Here is a 21,426-nt window from a genome sequence, read left to right as displayed (position 1 = left end):
GTCTAAAGTATTTAATGGCATTGCTTTACTGTTAGAGTGAAAACATATTATTCTTAAGCCTTGGCCAAAGATGGCTGTTCTAATTTATTATGGTATTTATATTTCATCATGGTATTTTTTCCGACATATCTAGAAAGACCAAACTAATCTTTTGAAGATAATAAGATAAAAATATAGCAATATAGTCAGAACAAGAGATGTTTTATCTTTAGGTAGCAATGAAGCATGCAAAAATTTGTGTGAACTCCATTCAGCCTCCTAATCTGCATCAACTATGGTCTTCCTCTGTTATCCCTCCATAGAGCAACTATATGATCTTTTCAGAATCTAAATCCAATTATCTCATATCTCCACTAAAAACACTTTAATTTTCCATACTATGAATAAATTCAATACTCTTGTCAGAAATGTCCTACAAGGTCTAACCCTTAGTTGCCCTTCCAGTTGCATTTGGTACTAAATAGCCCCTCACTCTTTTTGCTGTAGCACCTAGGTCCATTACCTTTGGTAAAAGTGTCAGTGAAGCTACTGGAAACACTCTTCCCTCTGCTTTTCATCCAGTTATTGTTTACTATTCATGCTTTGAATTTCCAGTCTAGCATCACTTTCTGAGGAAATTCTTGTTCCTTAATTCTCAAACTAGTTCAAGACCCCAAACATACAGCAGTAGCACTAAATATTCCTTCTTCATAGTACCTGCCAGAAATGTAATTTTATCTATTCATTTTGTCATTTGCTTAGAGCCTGACTCACTAACAGAATGCTCTGTGAGAGACAGATCATGAAAACACTGAATAGTCATTATAGTCAGATTATATGGTTTCCTCCTGGTACTTGGCAGATTTCAATGAATACTTTTTGAGCAGATGACAAAATGAATAAATTTTGTTTCACAGGAAGTTTATACAAATAACCAATATGATCCTATGTGCACCTTTTGCTTTTAAGGAGATGGTTCTATGGAACAACCTTCTGTTAACCTCTCACTTTCTGTGAATTGTTGGATAGAAAATGTAGGCATCATTTATTAAACAAGCAAGCCTGGAGGCCACAACAGAGTAATGATGAAAGAATAGAAGCCTCTATCTTATCATTTACACAATATGTACCAACTCATTTTAAACAAAGAACAAGCCATGGTACTTAGCAGCAAGAGCACACCACTGGATTCAAGAGTTTCATGGTTTGTTCTAATGCTGCCTTTTACTTGTCACAACTCTGCTATAAGTTCTTTTTAAATGGACTTAGGTAATATGCCTTTCTATGAATTCATAATTACAGAAATTATGTTGTTTTTTAAAATATTGCCTTGAATTAAGCATTCAAGTAGGGACACCAAGGCAAATGTTATTTTAATTTAACATTTACTGAAGCAAAGTTTACCTATTTCACCATTTTGTCAGATACTGATTCTATGATAGTCTTTGTCACAACAAACAGATTAAATGGAAGTGCTGAGCATAGAACTTGATACAAGAATTGACATGAACACCGGTTTGAATGCTGAAGGAACTGAGTTTGTATCTTTGTTTTCAAGTGAAAATTAGTCATACCTTTTGGTTGAAATTATTTTGCTATAAAATAAAAATTTCCTTGAAGTGAGCTATTTTCTCGGTTGTTCTTTGTTCTGTGTGTCAGGAGTTTATTTATCTGCATTGTGAGTCTAGATTGAAGAAATTCAGAGATCATGTAGAGAAACTGATTTCTACATCTCGGAGATTAAGGGATATAATATATTATTATTATTTAAATGATAGCTAAAGTATTTAAATATCTGTTGCAAACCCAGAAGACTACATTTTAAAAGAAACTGCATTTCCACAGAGGTTGAATATATGGGTATGTTTTCATTTGACGAAATGCAGGATTTTTGTGACGGAGTTTTGGCTTCGCATGGTCTTACATCCTGCCCAAGAGGCCAATCTGGAAAGATGAGGAGACATACGGAAAGAAGATGGAACTGTACTGTTCTATATCCATAGCATGAGAGAGAAATGTAAGCAGCCAGCTGGAGAGACACACCCACAGTAATACAACTGATGGGGACACCTCTGTGGATCCCATGAAAGGGTCTACAAGTGAAGGAATCATCTTTCTTTGTCTGCCAAAACCCTTAGAAACCAATGCCAAATTAGTGTTAGGAAAATAAGAGTATTCAGATCCCCTGATCCTTCCTACTTGTAACCCCAGGAGGCTTACAGAGAACTCAGTGAGAAGGGGAGGATGAATAGAAATACTAGCAGGGAAAACAAGGAAGAAGACCTATTTCTCCACCTCATCTTTGCCCTACCTCTGCTCCATCTGCCACAAGCCCAAGGTCTGGGAGCAATTAAGCTTAATCAAAATAAAGTCAATTTCTTTTTGATTACCCAGGACTGGATGTATTAATTGATGGATTGTGATATTTATGTTAATTCATTTATTTTTAAACAAAAAATTATGTATATTTATCATATACAAATGATGTTTTAAAATATGTTTTCATGGTGAAATGGCTACATTGAGGTAATTAACATATGCCTTCATATACTTACATTTTTAAGATAAGAACACTTAAACTATAATCTCTAAATTGTAAGATTTTTAATTTAATCTGAGTATGAACCATAATGTTATGTGTCTGCTTCAGATTTTATCCAGAGGAAGGAAAATAAATAGCTCATTGAGCTGGTTTAAACAGATTGTGGACCAGTTAAACTGTGAATATGTACCAGTGAAATAATTTATTATCAAAGCAGTATTCAACTTTGGTGTTGGTACTTGAGAAGGCAAAGAATAGAGTGGTTTATGGTTGGGAGTAGAGACAGCAGGATAGGTTTACTAGAAGGTTTAGGTGTGGAAGGCATTGGTGAAAATATTTGTAGCAGTATGTCACATGGTCTAAACAGGACAACTAGTTCATTTTAAATATCTAACAAACGTAAAAGGGAAAGGGCAAACAATAAAATTTAAAATATATATATTTACAATAGTGTGACGAAAGTTAAATATCTTTTAAGAAGAGCATACTTATGTTTTTTATTTATAATTTATATAGGTAAATGGACAAAGAGCAAGAAAGAAAAAACTAATACTATTTGACATATACACTAAGTAATAAAGCTGTCTCTAATAACAAAACTTTTGTTTACTTTCTACCCATCATGGAATTGAATAGAAAAAATGTTGTCCATCTTGATTTATTCAAGTTCTAGAGTTATTGGTCACATCAAATAATGACTGGTCATTATGGAGTGAGAGTTTTCCTCAAAAACTTGAAGGAATTCTCTGAATCAGACAAGGCAATAACATAAGTCATAAGACAATTTATTGCACAAGTGAACTTGTAACCTATTAACCTGACGGGCTTAAACAATTTTATGATAAGGCAAATGTTCCAGCTTCAATTCCTTTATGAAATTCCTTTATGAAACAGGAGATTTTCTTATGGTTTCATTCCAAACACAGCTACTCATATAACCACACTGCTAGCGTCTACCATCAACCAAAAGTAGACTAGTGGATAGTCTATGGCCCCAATTTGGAAAATTAGAATCATAGATCCAAATGTAAGGTTAGTCAAAAAGTTATTTATGATGTTGTATCTATGTACATTATATGACTACTTAGTAAAAGATACATTGTTTCATGTCATAGGAATACATTTCTAAAGATATGTTAGCTACATTATTATTTCTCTGTAAACAAAATATCCTGGATATGTCATATACTTTTATTTGAATCATATTTCTATGAGCATTTTTCAATAACTTCTGAAACACACCATTGACATGAACTATATTATCTTTTAAATTATGTCTTTGTGTTGTACATACCTGCATTAAAAAACAAAAAATCTCCTCCATTAACAAAGTGATCAAAGATTTCCCATCACAGGCTTTAAGACATATGTTTCCTTTGTTTAATTCACTTTATTACTTAAACATGAAAAGAAAGTCTTAATTATATTATCCTAACAACATCTAATTTTGGAGTGTAGATTTTTTGCTTACTTTTATTGCTATTTCAACCAGTCGCTATAAAACTGTTATGATACAGTTTATATTTGTATATGTGCTTATAGGTTTTTATAAACTTCTCATTTTATTTAATCTCTATGATTATACTATGCACTTTGTATCACATGTGGACTGTTATTTTTATCCAAACATGTTGACTTGCTTTTCTCTTAATAACGTAAAACTGAGCAATTGCATTTATCTTAATAACTTACAATTGAACATTTTGTCATTTTTAACAGCTGAAGATGCTTGTGGAGGAACAATGAGAGGATCCAGTGGCATCATATCCAGCCCTAGTTTTCCTAATGAGTACCATAACAATGCTGATTGCACTTGGACCATTGTAGCAGAGCCTGGGGACACAATTTCACTCATATTTACTGATTTTCAAATGGAAGAAAAATATGATTACTTAGAAATAGAAGGTTCTGAGCCACCTACAATATGGTAAGTGAATAGCTTCTATTAACCTAGCATTGATGTTTCTGAAGCAAACTAGGGAACAAAGAACAACTGACTGTGGATTTTTAAAGGTTTGGATATTTTAAAGATCTTATAGGAAAGTTATGACAAGAGGCTGTCAGATCTGAGGGGTATTTTGAAGATGGACAATTTACATAAAAAATAGATTGAAATTTTTGAAATACAAAGCCTCCCATTGGTATTACTTTATCATTCAATCAGTAAAAAGTAATCTATGACTTTATCAAAACTTGTATAAAGAAATAAAATTTATGCCTATTGTAAACTACAGTTGTGTTTCTTAGCATGCCAGTCCATACTTGATGTTTTCTCTCAAATTAATTGAATAGCCTTGGAAGTAATTTGCCTTTGTTTAAGTAGACTTTCTATATACCTTTACATCTGAAAGCAAAAATTAAACACCATCACCCGGGGGAGTATGGTTTGTTTCTTAAGAAACTCAAGACATGATCTAATGAAACCAGCAAAGTATTCAGAACATGGTTTTAAGACATAATATTTTTAAAGTAAATTGTTTATGCTATTTTAAAATTTTGTATCTCATGATATCATTGAGTAGATTATGATTCAATAAATGAGTGAAAGAAGAATGGTAAGATGACATTGATAAAGGAAAGAGATCACTAGACTAGAAAGGACATTTTAAGCCATATAAAGATTTGCTAAGAAGCATGGGAATTTATCCAAAACAATTACATGAAAAGGTTTGAATTTTCAAATGATTATTCTTATTGAAATGAAGAGATTGATTTAAAGAAGGGATCAATTAGCTGTAGGAAGATCACTTAAGAGATGATTGCAGTATTCCAAAAAAAAAGATTACGGTAGCTTGAATTAGAGTCATATTAATGAGACAAGGAAGCAGACTGAGTTGAGAGATATTGATGATTTATAATCAAAAGGACATTGTAATGGACTGGGGGGTGATAAAAAAAGACAGGATTAAAATAAAACCTGTTTTTCTGACCTGAACCAATGGTGAAGGCAGTAGTAATATTCACAAAATTGGAAACTGCTGAATAAAGATCAAGTTTGGAATGAGAACCCTATAAATACTGAGATTTGTTTTGAATATATTTAGTTGGAACATTGTTTGAGATGTGAAGTTAAAGCTATCTAATAGACAACTATATCTCTTACGTGATTTAATAATTTAGAGGAAAAGCACAACACTTATATTTAATTAATATTGATGGTAAGTGAAACAATAGGCAACAGTATAATTGGATAGATAGGGATAGGATAAAATGAAAAGACAAGGAGGACTAGGACTGAATCTGAAAATTAACAACATATAAGGTGGGAACTTAGAAGGATGATACAGCAAAGAAAACTGAGGGAATTCATTTGAAGTGGTAAGAGAAGAAAGTCTTAAGAAATAAAGTTTTATGCAGACAAGGGAAGAAGAATGTGAAGAAGGAAAGCAGACAACATTTTGGACTACTGCTAAAATGACACTATGTAAATGTTTTTAAAATTTTACAGTTTCCTGGGCTTCAGAAAAAAGTATGATCATTTCCTTAATTATAAATCCTACACTTCATGATAGAACAAAAGTAACACACTTAGATATACCTACTTCTTTCCCCCTCCATGTTTAGGCCCTCAATACTCAGAGTTATATGCCTTTAATTATTCCCATGATAAATTCATACCAGAACGCAATAAGATCTACCTAAGTTTTATTTTTAAATGCTAGATAATTTAAAAACTATTGCTTGAGAAATTGCTACTTCAGTGGTGATTCATATTCAAGTCATAACAAGGTAGATGATAATGCCATATATCTTTTAATAATTGTAATATATTTTACTATATGTGATCCTATTAAAATGGCAGTTTTTCTCTTGACCAATATTTTACTACTAGATATAGTAAAGCAAAATGAACACTGTTTTATACTACCAGTTCCTGACCTATCACCAAACTCTAGAAACCAAATCTGTCACATTTACTCTGGATTATGATGCCTCCATTTATGTTCAAATAGTCACTTTCTTGTTTCAGATTAAATATTCTTAATGATTTGTTTATCTTCTTATCAATCTAAGTTGTTTCAACAATACAGTTTGTCCAATAACAGCATCAGATCTACAAATTTCTTTCATCTGTTTTCTCCTTTAAATGACACTCTACCACTGTATTTATTTTCATCTTCCTTAGAAAGAAAATAGCAACTAAGAAATGTATCATTTTAGTTCTTTTTAAATTAATATTACAGTGAAAGTTTAGGTAGACCTGTCAAAATCTTTCTTATATGCTAAATAAAAAATAAGATATTTGGCATGTTTCAAGAAAATAACACAAATGTTCAAACTGTATTTCTACAAATGCCAACATAAAGATATATAGAATTGGTAAATTAATAATATTATAGGCATGTTTCAAGAAAATGACACAAATGTTCAAACTGTATTTCTACAAATGCCGACACACAGATATACAGAATTGGTAAATTAATAATATTATAGGCATGTTTCAAGAAAATAACACAAATGTTCAAACTGTATTTCTACAAATGCCAACATAAAGATACATAGAATTGGTAAATTAATAATATTATATATACTCACTTCAGTATCATAAAATAATATTTCTTTTAAAATGTATTACTTACAGAATTTGTGTATTAAATGATCTGTAAATAATTAAAATAAAACTTTTTAAATTCTGGCCCTGTAATCCCCTTAAATCCTTCAAGATTCTCCTACCTTTTTAAATACATGGTCATCAAAATAACACACTTTATTTCAAGTAGCATTATATTAAGCATTCTTCCTTATAACTATGCACTGTTCATATAACATATTCAATTCATAATAGCATTCAAAACCGAGGCAAACAGGGAGACCTTCACATCCTTTTGATTAAAATTACAAATAATTATTCTGACTTCAGATCCTTCATTCAGAGACTGGAAACTTGTCACTAGCTACAATACATTATAGTTTTACTCCCGAAGTGCACAGATTGTGGCAAGGCTTGCTTAGCCTGTTTTTGACTTCGGTTACACAGACTAAACCAGCCCAACAATTGTGCTGCAAAAAGAATATTTACACTTAGTCAATGCTTTACTTGCAGACTATATAGACTAAATTGTTAGGATCTTGTTTATTTAAAAAAAAATCTGTAATATCACTGCATAATCCAACAGGAATGCAATTCATTCATTTAATTAATTATTACTGGTGGATAAAACTGTATGTGAAACCTGAAAAATGTCAACTGATCCATTATAGTGAAATAAAAAATGACATAGCATAAAGATGCTTGTGTTCTAGTTTCAGCTTTGACTCCTTGTTGATGGAAGACAATGGGTAAGTCATGTCGCCTCCCTAAATCTCAGGTTTCTCACTTATAACATCCAAGGTTTCTCTTAATTCTGTTATTATGGCATTCTCTGTTTAGGTGCTACGGCAGAAACAAAGAAGTAAAAAGTTAACTAAATACAATACTTCATAAATAACTATTTACAAATCCTTGGATGGAGAGTTGGATTAGATACTCTTAAAATTATTTCCAAACTTAATTTGGATTTTTAATAGAACTCTATGTATTCAATGTTTATTCAACAAATACTTGTTGGGGTATCTGCTTTCTAACAGCATTGTTCTAAGGGCTTCTATTTCTAAAGCACCAGAGAGGCCTGCTTCTGTAGAGCTTACACTCTATCAGGGGATAAGACAATAAGCAGTAATCAGCATAAATGACGTACATATATACTTGGTGTAGTCAGTGATAAGAAAGAAAAGATGTGGAAGAGTAAGAGAGGTCAGGAGAGCAAGAATGTTGTGATGAGTATGTAGCTTACTTAATTGAAAGGTTGAGATTTGAGCAAAGTCTTGAAGAATATAAGGAAGTTAGTCAACTGGATGAGTCCTTAGGCAGAAATGGCATCTACAGCAAGATACATAAAGCAGAGTGGGCCTTACTGTGTTGTAGGATCACCTAAGAAGCCATTGTGGCTAGATAATAGTAACCATGGGTGAAGGCAGTAGGAGAGAAAGAGAAATAAAGATAATTAATAGAACCTGGCTCAAGACTTTTAATAGATAATTAATAGCGCCTGGCAAAAGACTTCGGCTTTTACTCTAGTAGAAATGTGAATTCATTGGAGGAGCTTGAGCACAGTAGTGACATGATTTACATTATCACTTAAAAAAAATAGTCACTATGGCTACCATGTGGAGAATAAACTAAAGGGGGAAAGATAAAAGAACAAAGATTATTTGTGGCAGGAAAGTGAGAGTTTATAATTATGAAATAAGAAAATAGCAGTGGAAGTGAGGGGAAATTATTGGGTTTTCAGGATAAACCATAGAATTTAATTGAGATGTGAAGTTGGAGAAAAAAAAATAGCTCTAAAGAATAGCTCTAATAACCTGCTAATTCAGATCCCAGATTATTTGGCCTGCAGAAATGAGCAAATACAATTTACATTAAGTAATATTGGGAAGGCTATTGATGAAACATTTTTGGAGCTTAAATTTGGACCTGTTAAGCTTGAGATGACTAACAAGTCTGTAGTTGAAAATTTCAAGGAGACAATTGGATATACAAATTTTAGTTTTCAGTCAAAGATGAGGGCTAAATTTCTAAATTTGGAAATCTTGAAGTGGAAGTAATTATTCCTGTTTATACAAGTTGAAGTGATTATTAAAAAAAAAAAAGAAAAAGGAATTAATACCTGAATCCTAGGACACTCCAACACTAAAAAGTCAGCAAAATTAGGATAAACCAGTAAAGGAGATTAAGAATGAGAGTAAATGAGATAGGAGGAAAATCAAGAAAGTATAGTTACCTGTTAGTATCTTCAGGAGATTGGTTCCAAGACCACCCCTGCTTATACAAAAATCTTGAGATGCTAAAGTTCCTTATATAAAATGTGATAATATTGCATACAACCTACGTGCATGCTTCTGTATACTTTAAATAATCTCCAGATTATCTACAATACCTAATACAATGCAAATGCTCTGTACATAGTTTTTATACTGTACGGATCATTTTGTGGTATTATTGTTGTATTGATATTGTTTATTTTTAGAATATTTTTGATTTGTGATTGGTTGAATCTGCTAATACGGATCCCACAGACATAGAAGGTTGACTATATAAATATTCCTGGAAGCCAAATGAAAAAATTATCATGGAAGTGGCCAATTGTCAAATGTGTATTATAAGCTACTAAAATAGGCTCCAAAAGTGATCACTGGATGTAGTTACGAGAGGTCATTGCATAACTCTGATGAAAATAATTTTGTAGGTGACAGGCTGACTGGAGAGGTTTGAAGCCAGAATTGGAAGAGATATTATAGACAATTACTATAAATAAATTGTTCAGAAAAGTGCAAAAAAGAAAGAGTGGTGGGACAATAGGTTAAAAAGCAGAAAGGAAATAATATTTTTCTCCTTTTTTAGAGTTTATTATAAAATATGTTCCCAAATTAATCAATAAATTTAGTAACATGGAAGTTACTGATAACTTTGATGAAAGTAATTTTGTAGTTGACAATGTGATTGGAATAGTTTTAAGGGAGAATTTAGGAGCAGATATTATAAATAATTTATATAAAAAGTATTCAGGGAATTTTACAAGAAATAGATGTAAGCCATTAACATAATAGATGCACATAGTTTTGGGGTACATATGATAATTGAATACATTCAAATAATTTATAACAATCAAGTCAATGTCCTTGGGATAACCATTACCTAAAACATTTGTCTTTTTCTGTATGATAGAATCATTCAAATTATTCTCTTCTAGCTACTTTGAAATATACAATCATTTATTGTAAACTATAGTGAATTAGTTTGCAAATATAGGATGCAAATATATGATCTGATAGAAGAAATAAGACCTAGTGATACATGGATTAGTAGAGTGAGAAGAATTTTTATTTATTTTTGTCGTTTTGCTTTGTAATTGGGAGAGTTAATACTGTGAGAATCATATACCAGACATTAAAAAAGGTAATAATAAAGATAGTTGGGGGAGTCACTTAAGCAAAGTGAAAAAGTAAAGATAGTGAAAGTAATCTTCCCTTTGAAAATCTGTCAATGAAAGGAAGGAGGAAAAAATTACAGTAACTAAAGAGTGAGACAGAAGAAGAAAGTAAAAAGACAGTTTAGGGAGCTGCTCTATGCCAGAGACTGAAAGGAATTTAATTAATTTGGAAGCTCTGCATATGGAAATAAAAGTTTATAGTTGATTTTCAAAGAGTAGAATTAGGGAATAAGTGATTTAATATCACAGAGAGTAATAGTGATTTCTTCAGATTCGATTATGGAAAATATGTAAATAATAAAAGAAAGGTCAGAAAGACATTTTAATATTTTGGGCCCAGAAGATAAATAATGATTTCAATTTGTAAGGTATAGGTTGCCAAAAAGCAGGATTTCCACAAGAACATGTCCCATCATACATGTGACTTACTTACAATATACAGTTTGAAGTAGGAATAAGAATTTATAAATCATTTAAAATGAAATACTAGCTGAAATCAAGGGAATGGTATGGTTATCAAGCTAAGAATGCTAGTGAAAACATGGCATGAAGGTTATATAACATAGAAAATCTATTTAATTGTATTCAAATTAATAATCCAATAAGGTATATAATACATTTCGTTTTATTTAAATAGTTTTGCACAATTAATTATTTTTATTAGTGGTTAAAATAATACTAAATATTTAAACTAACAAATTTAGTCAATACAAATTTCCAGTGAAGGCTGATGCTGATCTAAAGCTATTTCCTCCATTTGTGCACTGTTCCTTTTCAAGTACTCACGAGGGTCATTCCCCATTTTTTTAAATTCCCTTCTATACCATCAATTTTTGCTCCCTGATCAATCACAATTCAACTACTATGCCCATGATTTGACTGGAACTGCCTTTTATAAAATAAACAATAACTTCTTAGTTTCTAATTTAATACTTATCTCACTTGATTTATGTGCAACATTTGACTTTGTTGCTTATTACCTCTTTTCCAGAGCATCCTTTACTCTTAGTCACTGGAGTGTCTTATTTATTTATTTATTTATTTATTTATTTATTTTTTATTGCATTTTATGTTTTGGGGTACATGTGAAAAACATGCAAGAATGTTGCATAGGTACACACATCATTAGAGAAATGCAAATCAAAACTACATTGAGATACCATCTCATGCCAGTTAGAATGGTGATCATTAAAAAATCTGGAGACCACAGATGCTGGAGAGGATTTGGAGAAATAGGAACACTTTTACATTGTTGGTGGGAGTGTAAATTAGTTCAACCATTGTGGAAGACAGTGTGGTGATTCCTTAAGGACATAGAGATAGAAATTCCATTTGACCCAGCAATCCCATTACTGGGTATATATCCAAAGGATTATAAATCATTCTACTATATGGAGTGTCTTTCTTGTATCTTTTTCTATTGCTCATTGACTATACCTTTCAGACTTTTTCTTTTGTTTTCTTTTCTTCATCATTCATTCGGTATATGTTGGTATCTGCCCAGCTTTTTTTCTCATCTTATCTTTTGTTTCTGTTCACACTACTTTGGAATGCATAAATTCCTGACTTCCACAATCTTAAGACTTTGCAATTTTTCTCCTTCCTATTTCTCTCTTGCTTTGTTTCTATTTGCACACATATCTTTCCTCAAATAACAGGATCTTAATGAGAACTTGGATTTCAAAATAAACAGAATGCCTAGCCCTGAATATTTCACACCATATGTATTTTATATACATTTGAGAAATGTATAAGTGATTTTTGTTTCACATAAAATTTGACACCATTGACAATCTGCTTTTATCTTTTTTTCCCAATGGTTGTACATGATTTGATTGAAGTTACATAAATTAGTTTGGATTAGGTTCAACTGTGAATAAAAGAAAATATACAAAATGCAAACAAAAACCAAGAGGCTAAAATAAGACACAAGTTGTTTCTGTTTTGTTATTGGTTGGTTGTTTTTAGTGCAGGTTTCTGGAGGTAGGCATTTATAGGAACCCCAGCACCATTACCCCGTATAAACATTCAGGATCAATTTATATGATTGCTCTACTTGTAGGTTACCTTCATTCCCAAGATCATATCTTGTTCAAGTTGAGCCATTAAGTTACAGTCCAAACGGTAGAAAGAACAAGGAAAAGGAAAACCGAAAAGGCGGTCATCAGCTATCTCTTAAATGAGGTTTTGGTGGCTGACCTACATTCTCTATTTCATTTTCTCCTATTTCTGCTTATATCCCATTGGCCAAAATCTAATTACATGGCTATATGGCTGTTAGAGACACAGGGGAAAGTAATCCTTATTCTGGCTAGTCATTGCCCAGCTACAATCCTGTTTTTAGTAAAGAAAAGGAGAAAAGGTGTTATGGGATAACTAATAATATCTGATACATGGCTTTTATTGATGCAGTACCTCTAGGATAAGTGTGTGTAATTAATACTCACTAGTATACATGTTATAGAAATATGTATGTGTTTATGTTTATGTCTATACTGGCATGGATAGATGCAGTATTATAAAGTAACCTTTCCTTTGAAGATCCGTCTGTGAAAGAAAGGAGGAAAAAATTACAGTAACTAAAGAGTGAGACAGATGAAGAAAGTGAAGATTAAAGGACCGTTTAGGAGACTGCTATATGTCAGAGGTTGTAAAGAATTTAAATAATTTGGAATCTCTGCATATGGAAATAAAAGGGCAAAGAATGTTTATCAAATAATAGAATAAGGGGAATGGGTGATTCAATATCACAGAGAATATGGTCTTTATTCCCAAGAATAGATACCACAAATAAGGTATAGATGCCACATATATGGGTATACATATATAGATAGACAGATATGAATGTGTGTATATGTGCATATACACATACAGGAATAAATGTAGGTATATATATATATAGATATACAGACATCTTTGTGTCTTTACTTGTCTGTGAATCTATATGCATATATATATAATTTATATATCTTTTATATATGTTATATACATGTGTGTATATATGTATATCAGAGCTCACAGATCCACATTGACCAATACTGCTCAAATAGTCTTCTTGTAATACCTACATCAGAAGTACCTGTGATGTTTGTTGAAGTGCAGTTTTCCTAGCTCCCACACAAATCTATTGCTTTGCATTTGATAGACAAGGATTAAGGAAATCAGCAAATGAGGTGATTCCAATGTTCAACTGTTATCACATAAATTAATGCAATAAATTTGGTTTCATCATTACTGCAACTATGTTATGTAACTATACAAGTATCTCTCAAGAACTGAAATTTTTATTCCAAAATGGTGTATTATGTTATTGCTTTTCATTTTTTGTTTTTGTGGGTATACATATATAGATACGCAGATATGGACATATGCATATATGTATATATACATACAGGTATAAATGTATGTATTCATATACATACATACACAGATATCTTTATATAGTTGTATATATTTATGAGTTACATGAGATATTTTGATACAAACATGCAAGGCATAACAATCACATCGAGGCAAATAGGGTGTCCATCACCTTAAGTATTTATCTTTTGTGTAACAAACAATCAGATTTTAGTTGTTTTCTAATGTACAATTAAATTATTTTTCCAATGTACATTTAAATTATTTTTGACTTCAGCTATTCTGTTGTGCTTGCAAATACTAGGTCTTATTTATTCTTCCTAACAATAATTTTTGTACCCATTAGCCATCCCCATTCCCCCCAACATCCCCAATTACCCTTCTCAGCCTCTGGTAACCATCCTTCTACTCTCTGCCTCCATGAATTCAATTGTTTTAATTTTTAGCTCACAAATAAGTAAGAACGTGTGAAGTTTGTCTTTCTGTGCCTGACTTATTTTATTTAACATAATGACCTCTACTTCCATTTATGTTGTTACAAGTAACAGGATCTCATTCTTTGCTTTAGCTGAATACTACTTCATTTGTGTATATTTTCTTTATCTACTCATCTGTTGATAGACACTTAGTTTGATCCCAAAGCTTGGCTATATGTGAGTAGTGCTATAATAAACATGGGATTGCAAATATCTTTTTGGTGTACTGATTTCCTTTCTTTTGTGTATATACCTAGCTATGATTGCTGGATCATATGGTAGTTGTATTTTTAGTTTCTTGAGAAACCTCCAAACTGTTCTCCACAGTGGTTGTAGCAATTTACATGCACACCAAAAGGGCATGAGGGTTCCATTTTCTCTACATCCTCGCCAGCATTTGTTATTGCCATTTGAACTGGAGTGAGATGATGGTTCATTGCAGTTTTGATTTGCATTCCTCTGATAATAAGCAATATTGAACACTTTTTCATATACCTTTTTTTCATTTGTATGTATTCTTTTGAGTAAAGTATATTCAGATCTTTTACCCATTTTTAAATTGGTTTATCATTTTTTTTCCCCAGTAGAATTCTTTAAGGTCCTTATATGTGCTGGTTATTAATCCCTTGTCAAATGAGTAGTTAGCAAATATTTTCCTCCATTCTGTGGGTTGTGTCTTCCCTTTTTGATTGTTTCTTTTGCTGTAGCTATTATAACATACCAAAAACATAGGGTTTGGTGTGTTGTATTTCCACTAACATTTGTTTTCAGAAATTTTTCAGTTTTCTTCCTTATTTCTTCATTGCCTCACAGGTCATTCAGGAACATATTGTTTAACTCCTATGTGTTTGTACAGTCTCCAAAATTCCTCTCATTCTTAATTTGTAGTTTTGGTCCATTGTGGTCAGGGAAAACGCTTGATACTATCTCAGTGTTTTTGAATGCTTAAGACTTGTTTTGTGACCTAACATATGGTCTATCCTTGAGAATGAACCATGTGCTGAAGAAAAGAATATGTATTCTGCAGCCATTGAATGAAATGTTCTGTAGACATCTATTAGGTCCATTTGGTCTATAATGCAGATTAAGTCCAATGTTTCTTTGGTGATTTTCTGTCTGGAAGATTTGTCCAACGCTGAAAGTGGGGTGTTGAAGTCTCCAGCTGTGATTGTATTGGTGTCTATCTCTCTCTTTAGCTCTAACAATATTTGCTTTATATCTGTGTGCTCTAGTGCTGGGTGAATACATATTTAAAATTGTTATATATTTTTGCTGAATTGACTGCTTTATCATTATGTAATAACCTCCTTTGGCCCTTCTACTTCTTGCCAATCTATTTTGCCTGATATAAATATAGCTACTCCTGCTCTTTTTTGATTTCCATTGACCTAGAATATCTTTTTCTGCCCTTTACTTTCAGTCTATGTGTGTCTTTGTAAGTGAAATGTGCTTCCAGTAGGCAATGTTAGGTCTTGATTTTTTTAAAAAAAATCTATTCAGTCAGCTACTCTGTGTCCTTTGATTGGAGAGTTTAGTCCACTTACATTCAATGTTGTTATTGATAATTAAGGACTCATGCCATTTTGTTATTTGTTTTCTGGTTGTATTGTGGTCTTCCTTTTCTTTTTTTTCCCCCGTTTATTTATTTATTTATTTAGACAGAGTCTTGCTCTGTCTCCAGGATAGAGTACAGTGATGTCATCTCAGCTCACTGCAATCTCCGTCTCCCGGGTTCAAGCAATTCTCCTGCCTCAGCCTCCTGAGTAGATGGGATTACAGGAACACACCACCACACCCAGCTAATTTTTGTACTTTTAGTAGAGATGGGATTTCACCATGTTGGCCAGGATGGTCTTGGTCTCTTGACCTTGTGATTCAACACCCTGGCCTCCCAAAGTGCAGGGATTGTGGGTGTGAGCCACTGCACCCACTGGTCTTCTTTTTTCTTTGTTTCCTTCCTGTCTTCCTTTGCGTGATGGTGATTTTCTCTGGTGGTACGATTTTATTTATTGCTTTTTATTTTTTGTGCATCTGTTATATATTTTCGATTTGAGGTTACTATGAGGCTTGCAAAAACTATCTTATAATCCATTATTTTACACTTATAACAAGTTAACACTGCTTGTATATACAAACAATCAAAAAGAAAACTAAGAAAAACTCTACACCTTAAGTTTGTCCTTCAATTTTTTAACTTTTGTTGTTTCTATTAATATCTTATTGTAATGTCTATGTCTTGAAAAGTTGTTGTAGTTATTATCTTTGATTGGTTCATCATTTAGTCTTTCTACTTAAGATAACAGTATTTTATACACCAGTTACAGTGTTATAATATTCTGTGTTTTTCATTGTACTACTTTTACCAGTGAGTTTTGTACCTTCAGATGATTTCTTAATGCTTATTAATGACCTTTTCTTTCTCATTGAAGTACTCCCGTTAGCATTTCTTTCAAGATAGATCTGATGTTGATAAAATCCCTTAGTTTTTGTTTGGAAAAATTATTTCTCTTTCATGTTTCAAAAACATTTTCACCATATACACTATTCTAGAGTATTTTTTTTTCCTTTGCACTTTAAACACCACTCTCTTCTGGCCTGTAAAGTTCTCACTGAGAAGTCTGCTACCAGACATATTAGAGCTCTACTGCATGTTATTTGTTTCTTGCAGCTTTTAGGATCCTTTCTTTATCCTGACCACTGGGAATTTGATTATTAAATGCCTTGAGATAGTCTTCTTTGGGTTAAATCTGCTTTGTGTTCTATAACCTTCTTGTACTTGAATATTAATGTCTTTATCTAAGTTTGGGGAGTTATCTCTTATTACTCTTTTTAATAAACTTTTTATTCTTATCTCTCCATCTTTCTATGTCCTCTTTAAGGTCAATAACTCTTAGATTTGCCCTTTTGAGGCTTTTTTCTAGTTCTTGTAGATGTGTTTTATTCTTTTTTCTTTTGTATTCTCTAATATAAGACATTTTCAAATAGGTGTTTTCAAATAGTCTGTCTGCAAGCTCACTAATTCTTTCTTCTGCTTGTTTAATTCTACTATTTAAAAACATTGATGCATTCTTCAGTATGCCAATTGTATTTTTTAGCTCCAGAATTTCTGCCTGATTATGTTTAATAATTTCAATCTTTTTGTTCAGTATGTCTGACAGAATTCTAAATTCTTTCTCTGTGTTATCTTGAATTTCTTTGAGTGTCCTCAAAACAGCTATTTTGAATTCTCTGTCTGAAAAGTCATGTATCTCTGTTTCTTCAGGAAAAATCCCTGGTGCCTTATTTAGTTTGTTTGGTGATGTCATGTTTTCCTGGAGGGTTTTTGTGCTTGTGCTTGTTTGTCAGTGTCTGGAAATTGAAGAGTTAGGTATTTACTGCAGTCTTCACAGTCTGGGCTTATTTGAAACTGTCTTTCTAGGAAAAGCTTTCCAGGTATTTAAAAAGACTTGGGTATTTTGATCTAAGTTGTATCTCCATTAGGAGGTGCCCAAAGCCAAGAAATGCCATGGATCTTGCAGGCTTGTAGAGGTACCACCTTGCTGGTCTTGGGTAAGATCTGGAAGAATTCTCTGAATTACCAGGCAGAGACTCTGGTTCTCTTTCCTTACTTTCTCCCAAACACAAAATCTCTCCCTGTGCTGAGCTGCCTGGAGCTGGGGGTGGGATAACACAAGTCCTCCTGTGGACACCACCACTGGGACTGTGCTGGGTCAAAGCTGAAGCCAGTATAGACCTGGGTCTCGCTGAAGGCCCACTGTTACCACTATCTGGCTACCACCTATGTTTGCACAAGGCTTTATGGCTCTACACACAGCCTGTAGTGAAGCTAGCAAGGCTGTGTTCTTCCCTTCAGGGCAGCAAGATCCCCCAGGCTCTGGTGGATTCAGAGATGCCATGATGGAGCCAGACTGGAGTCAGAAACATTAGAAATTTACTTGGTGTTCCACTGTACCGCGGCTGAACTGGCACTCAAACCATGAGATGCAATCAATCTTCCTACTCTTCCCTTCCCTTAAGGCAGAGGAGCCTTACCCCATGGCCACCAGCACCACTGGCCCACAGGGAGTACTGCCAGGCTACCAGGAATGTTCACTTCAGTCTCAAGGGCTCTTCAGTTAGCTTATGATGGTTGCCAGGCCTGGAACTCACCTTTCAGGGAAGTGGGCTCCTCTTTGGCCTAGAGCCAGTCCAGAACTGAGATTCTTCTCTGGCTAGGGCTAGTCTGTAGTCTATATGCCCCCTTCTGTGGATAGGTGTCAGCTGAGTTCAACTGGGTTTTGCTTTCTGCTGTGATAGGGCAACAATGAGTTCAAAGCCATATCTCACAATTGCCACAATTTCCCTCTACTAGCCACAGCTGCTACAGGGGGACTGGGGAATGGTGGCATCAGCAATTTCAGACTGTCTTTTCTACCATCTTCAGTGCTTCTTTCAGTGATGTGAAGTTAAAATCAAGCACTGTGAGTGCTCACCTGATTTTTGGTTCTTATGAAGCTGCTTTTCTGTGTGTAGACAGTTGTTAAATTAGGTGTTCCTGCAGAGGTGAATAGTTGATGGAGCCTTCTATTCAGCCATCTTAGTTTGCCCCTCTCTCTCATTTTTCCCTTTTGAGGGAGAAGAAACCAGAGAAACAATGTGTATATTGAAAATCCAAGATGAGAACTGAGATCTTTTAATACCTGCTCTAATGTACATTTTCACAAAAGTGCCTCTTGTTATTATGCTTACAACTAGGACTTTAAAGAATCTCCATAAAAAGTTTGATACATTAATATCATGGTATGGGTTAATGTTTTTAAATTTAGCCTGAAGACGCTAACATAGATCGTGTTTATACTTAAATCTAATTTTCCTCCATAGAGTTAGAGATTCTCCCAGATAGCCAAGAATGCCTAATATGGATAATCTATCATTTTTCATATATTTAAATATAATTTTTTCTGCCATAAGGAAAATCCATTTGGCAGTGTAGCGAGAAGAGTTGTTAATATATGTAAGACTTGCTGATCCATGAAAAAGACTTGCATAATGGATAAAGTTAGAATTAACACAAATATCAGGTGAGAACTGAAGGAAACATTTCCAAATGTTTCTAATCAGGCAAGTTTAATTTAAATACAATTTTTTTAGTTGCAAATTTTGCTTACTAGAAAGAATACCTCATATCTCTATATAAAAACAATTGTATATATAAATTAAAAAATATATAATTTTATATATAATCTATATACATTTCATATATATTTTTGAGTGTTGATGACAGATTTGAAATTATTCTTGTAATTATTAGCATGGAGAAATAAATTCTTAGTGAGGTTTTCATACTTTCAAGAGCCAGAGCTTAAAGTACTTGTATTTATATGAAATAAATTGCATTTTAAAAAGAGTTATTTGATCCATAGAAATTAATGAATGCACATTCTGCTTTTAAATTTAATAAAGAGATTTGCCTACACAGGATATTTTAATTAGGGAGTACATTATTCAAATATATGTTTAAGTTTCAAAGAAAAAAATGCACATCTAATTCTACATTTTTTAATCATGTATGAGTTTTCAGAGATATACAAAACTTTGCAAAACTCTAAAAATAAATCAAAGCTCTAGTATATACAATATATAACTAATTTTATGACCTCATTTAACCTATATGAATCAAACATCAACTTATGTGTCATCATGAGCTATGAGGAGGTCCCAATATGCATTTTTTTAATAATAATTCCTTGTTCTCCTTACCTTTGCTCTCTTTATTATTATTATTATATTATTATTATTAGAAGTAGTAGTAGTAGTATTTTGAGACAGAGTCTTGCTCTGTCGCCAGGCACCAGGCTGGAGTGCAGTGGCGTTATCTTGGTTCACTGCAACCTCAGCCTCCTGAGTTCAAGCAATTCTCCTGCCTCAGCCTCCCAAGTAGCTGGGCCTACAGGCATGCACCACCATGCCCAGCTAATTTTTGTATTTTAGTAGAGATGGGGTTTCACCATGTTGGCCATGATGGTCTCGATTTCTTGACCTCGTGATCTGCCTGCCTGAGCCTCCCAAAGTGCTGGGATTATAGGCATGAGCCACTGCGCCCAGCCTCTACTTTAAAAATACTTTCATGACCATTTTCCAGAGCCCCTACCACTTTGACATTAAACTCCAACATTCCTCTTGCTCATCCCCTTCATCTGTTTTTTTTAATTTATTCACAATTTCCAATGTTTGGCGTATTAATTTTTCCTGCAATTTATTAACCTCTGACTTATTCTTAGCCAAGAGGAAATACCATTTCCATTTTGATAGGAGAAAAGTATAAAAAGATAGATATATCTCATTTAATTTTATAAGGGCAGTGACCAGAAATTGAACTATATATATATATTTTTTGGAATAGATTCTAATTTCTTTCAGAAAAACCAAGCAAGATCATGTCCTGAAAGTGAGGAGAGGTAGTAATTTAGGATATTTTAGGAGGGTTAGATTTATTTGAAATAGCTTCTATGGAGAATATGAGAAAAAGGGATAGAAATCAAAGGACTGTGAGGCGGTATTCTGAATAGGGTTGAGATTTTACAACATGTGTTTGTAAAAGAAACAATGTATAAGTTTCCATAATTTTTTTACAACAGGTTTGATAACTTTCATGTAAGCATAGCAAGACAGCCAAAAGCATTGCTGGATTATGGAATGTTAGGACAATGGAGGAGGAGATTGAAGATGTTGGCAAAGCACAGTGTGGATAGGGAAGGGAGGGACTTCCAATGCAGTTTTCCTCTTCTAAGAACATTTATTTTATCCACACATTTTATTCATAAGTCAGCATAAACAGTTTATTCCTGACAGTTTGTATGAAAAGAAACATATTTATAGAGAACCTACAATTTTCTAAAATATTAGAGAATGTAAGGGTTTAATAATAGAGAAATTCTCTTATACTGGAATATTATATTTGTTTCTAATATGCAAATAGCTTAAATTTTTAGATACACTTAGAAACATTTCAAATTTTTCATCTTAATAAGACAATTTTCTGAATGCTTTAAATAATTCAAGTTGTCAAAATTTAACTTCTTGATTTAGGCATTGCTTTTGAAAGTCACCTTGGCAA

General features: G+C 33.0%; 1 protein-coding gene across 8 annotated transcripts in view; it reads left to right on the top strand.

The window, feature by feature from the left end:
- Positions 1-21,426, top strand: part of CSMD3 (CUB and Sushi multiple domains 3) — a 1,243,168-nt gene that overhangs the window by 309,467 nt on the left and 912,275 nt on the right. For all 8 annotated transcript variants that reach the window (XM_039464529.2, XM_074387065.1, XM_074387064.1 and 5 more), the window contains exon 5: positions 4,241-4,448. In XM_039464529.2, coding sequence (XP_039320463.1) covers positions 4,241-4,448 — 208 coding nt within the window. The remainder of the gene's footprint in view (positions 1-4,240; positions 4,449-21,426) is intronic.

The sequence above is a fragment of the Saimiri boliviensis genome, chromosome 15 (assembly GCF_048565385.1).
Source record: "Saimiri boliviensis isolate mSaiBol1 chromosome 15, mSaiBol1.pri, whole genome shotgun sequence".
Classification (NCBI taxonomy): domain Eukaryota; kingdom Metazoa; phylum Chordata; class Mammalia; order Primates; family Cebidae; genus Saimiri; species Saimiri boliviensis.
The sequence above is the reverse complement of the archived record's forward strand: the minus strand, read 5'-3'. Positions and strand labels throughout refer to the sequence as shown.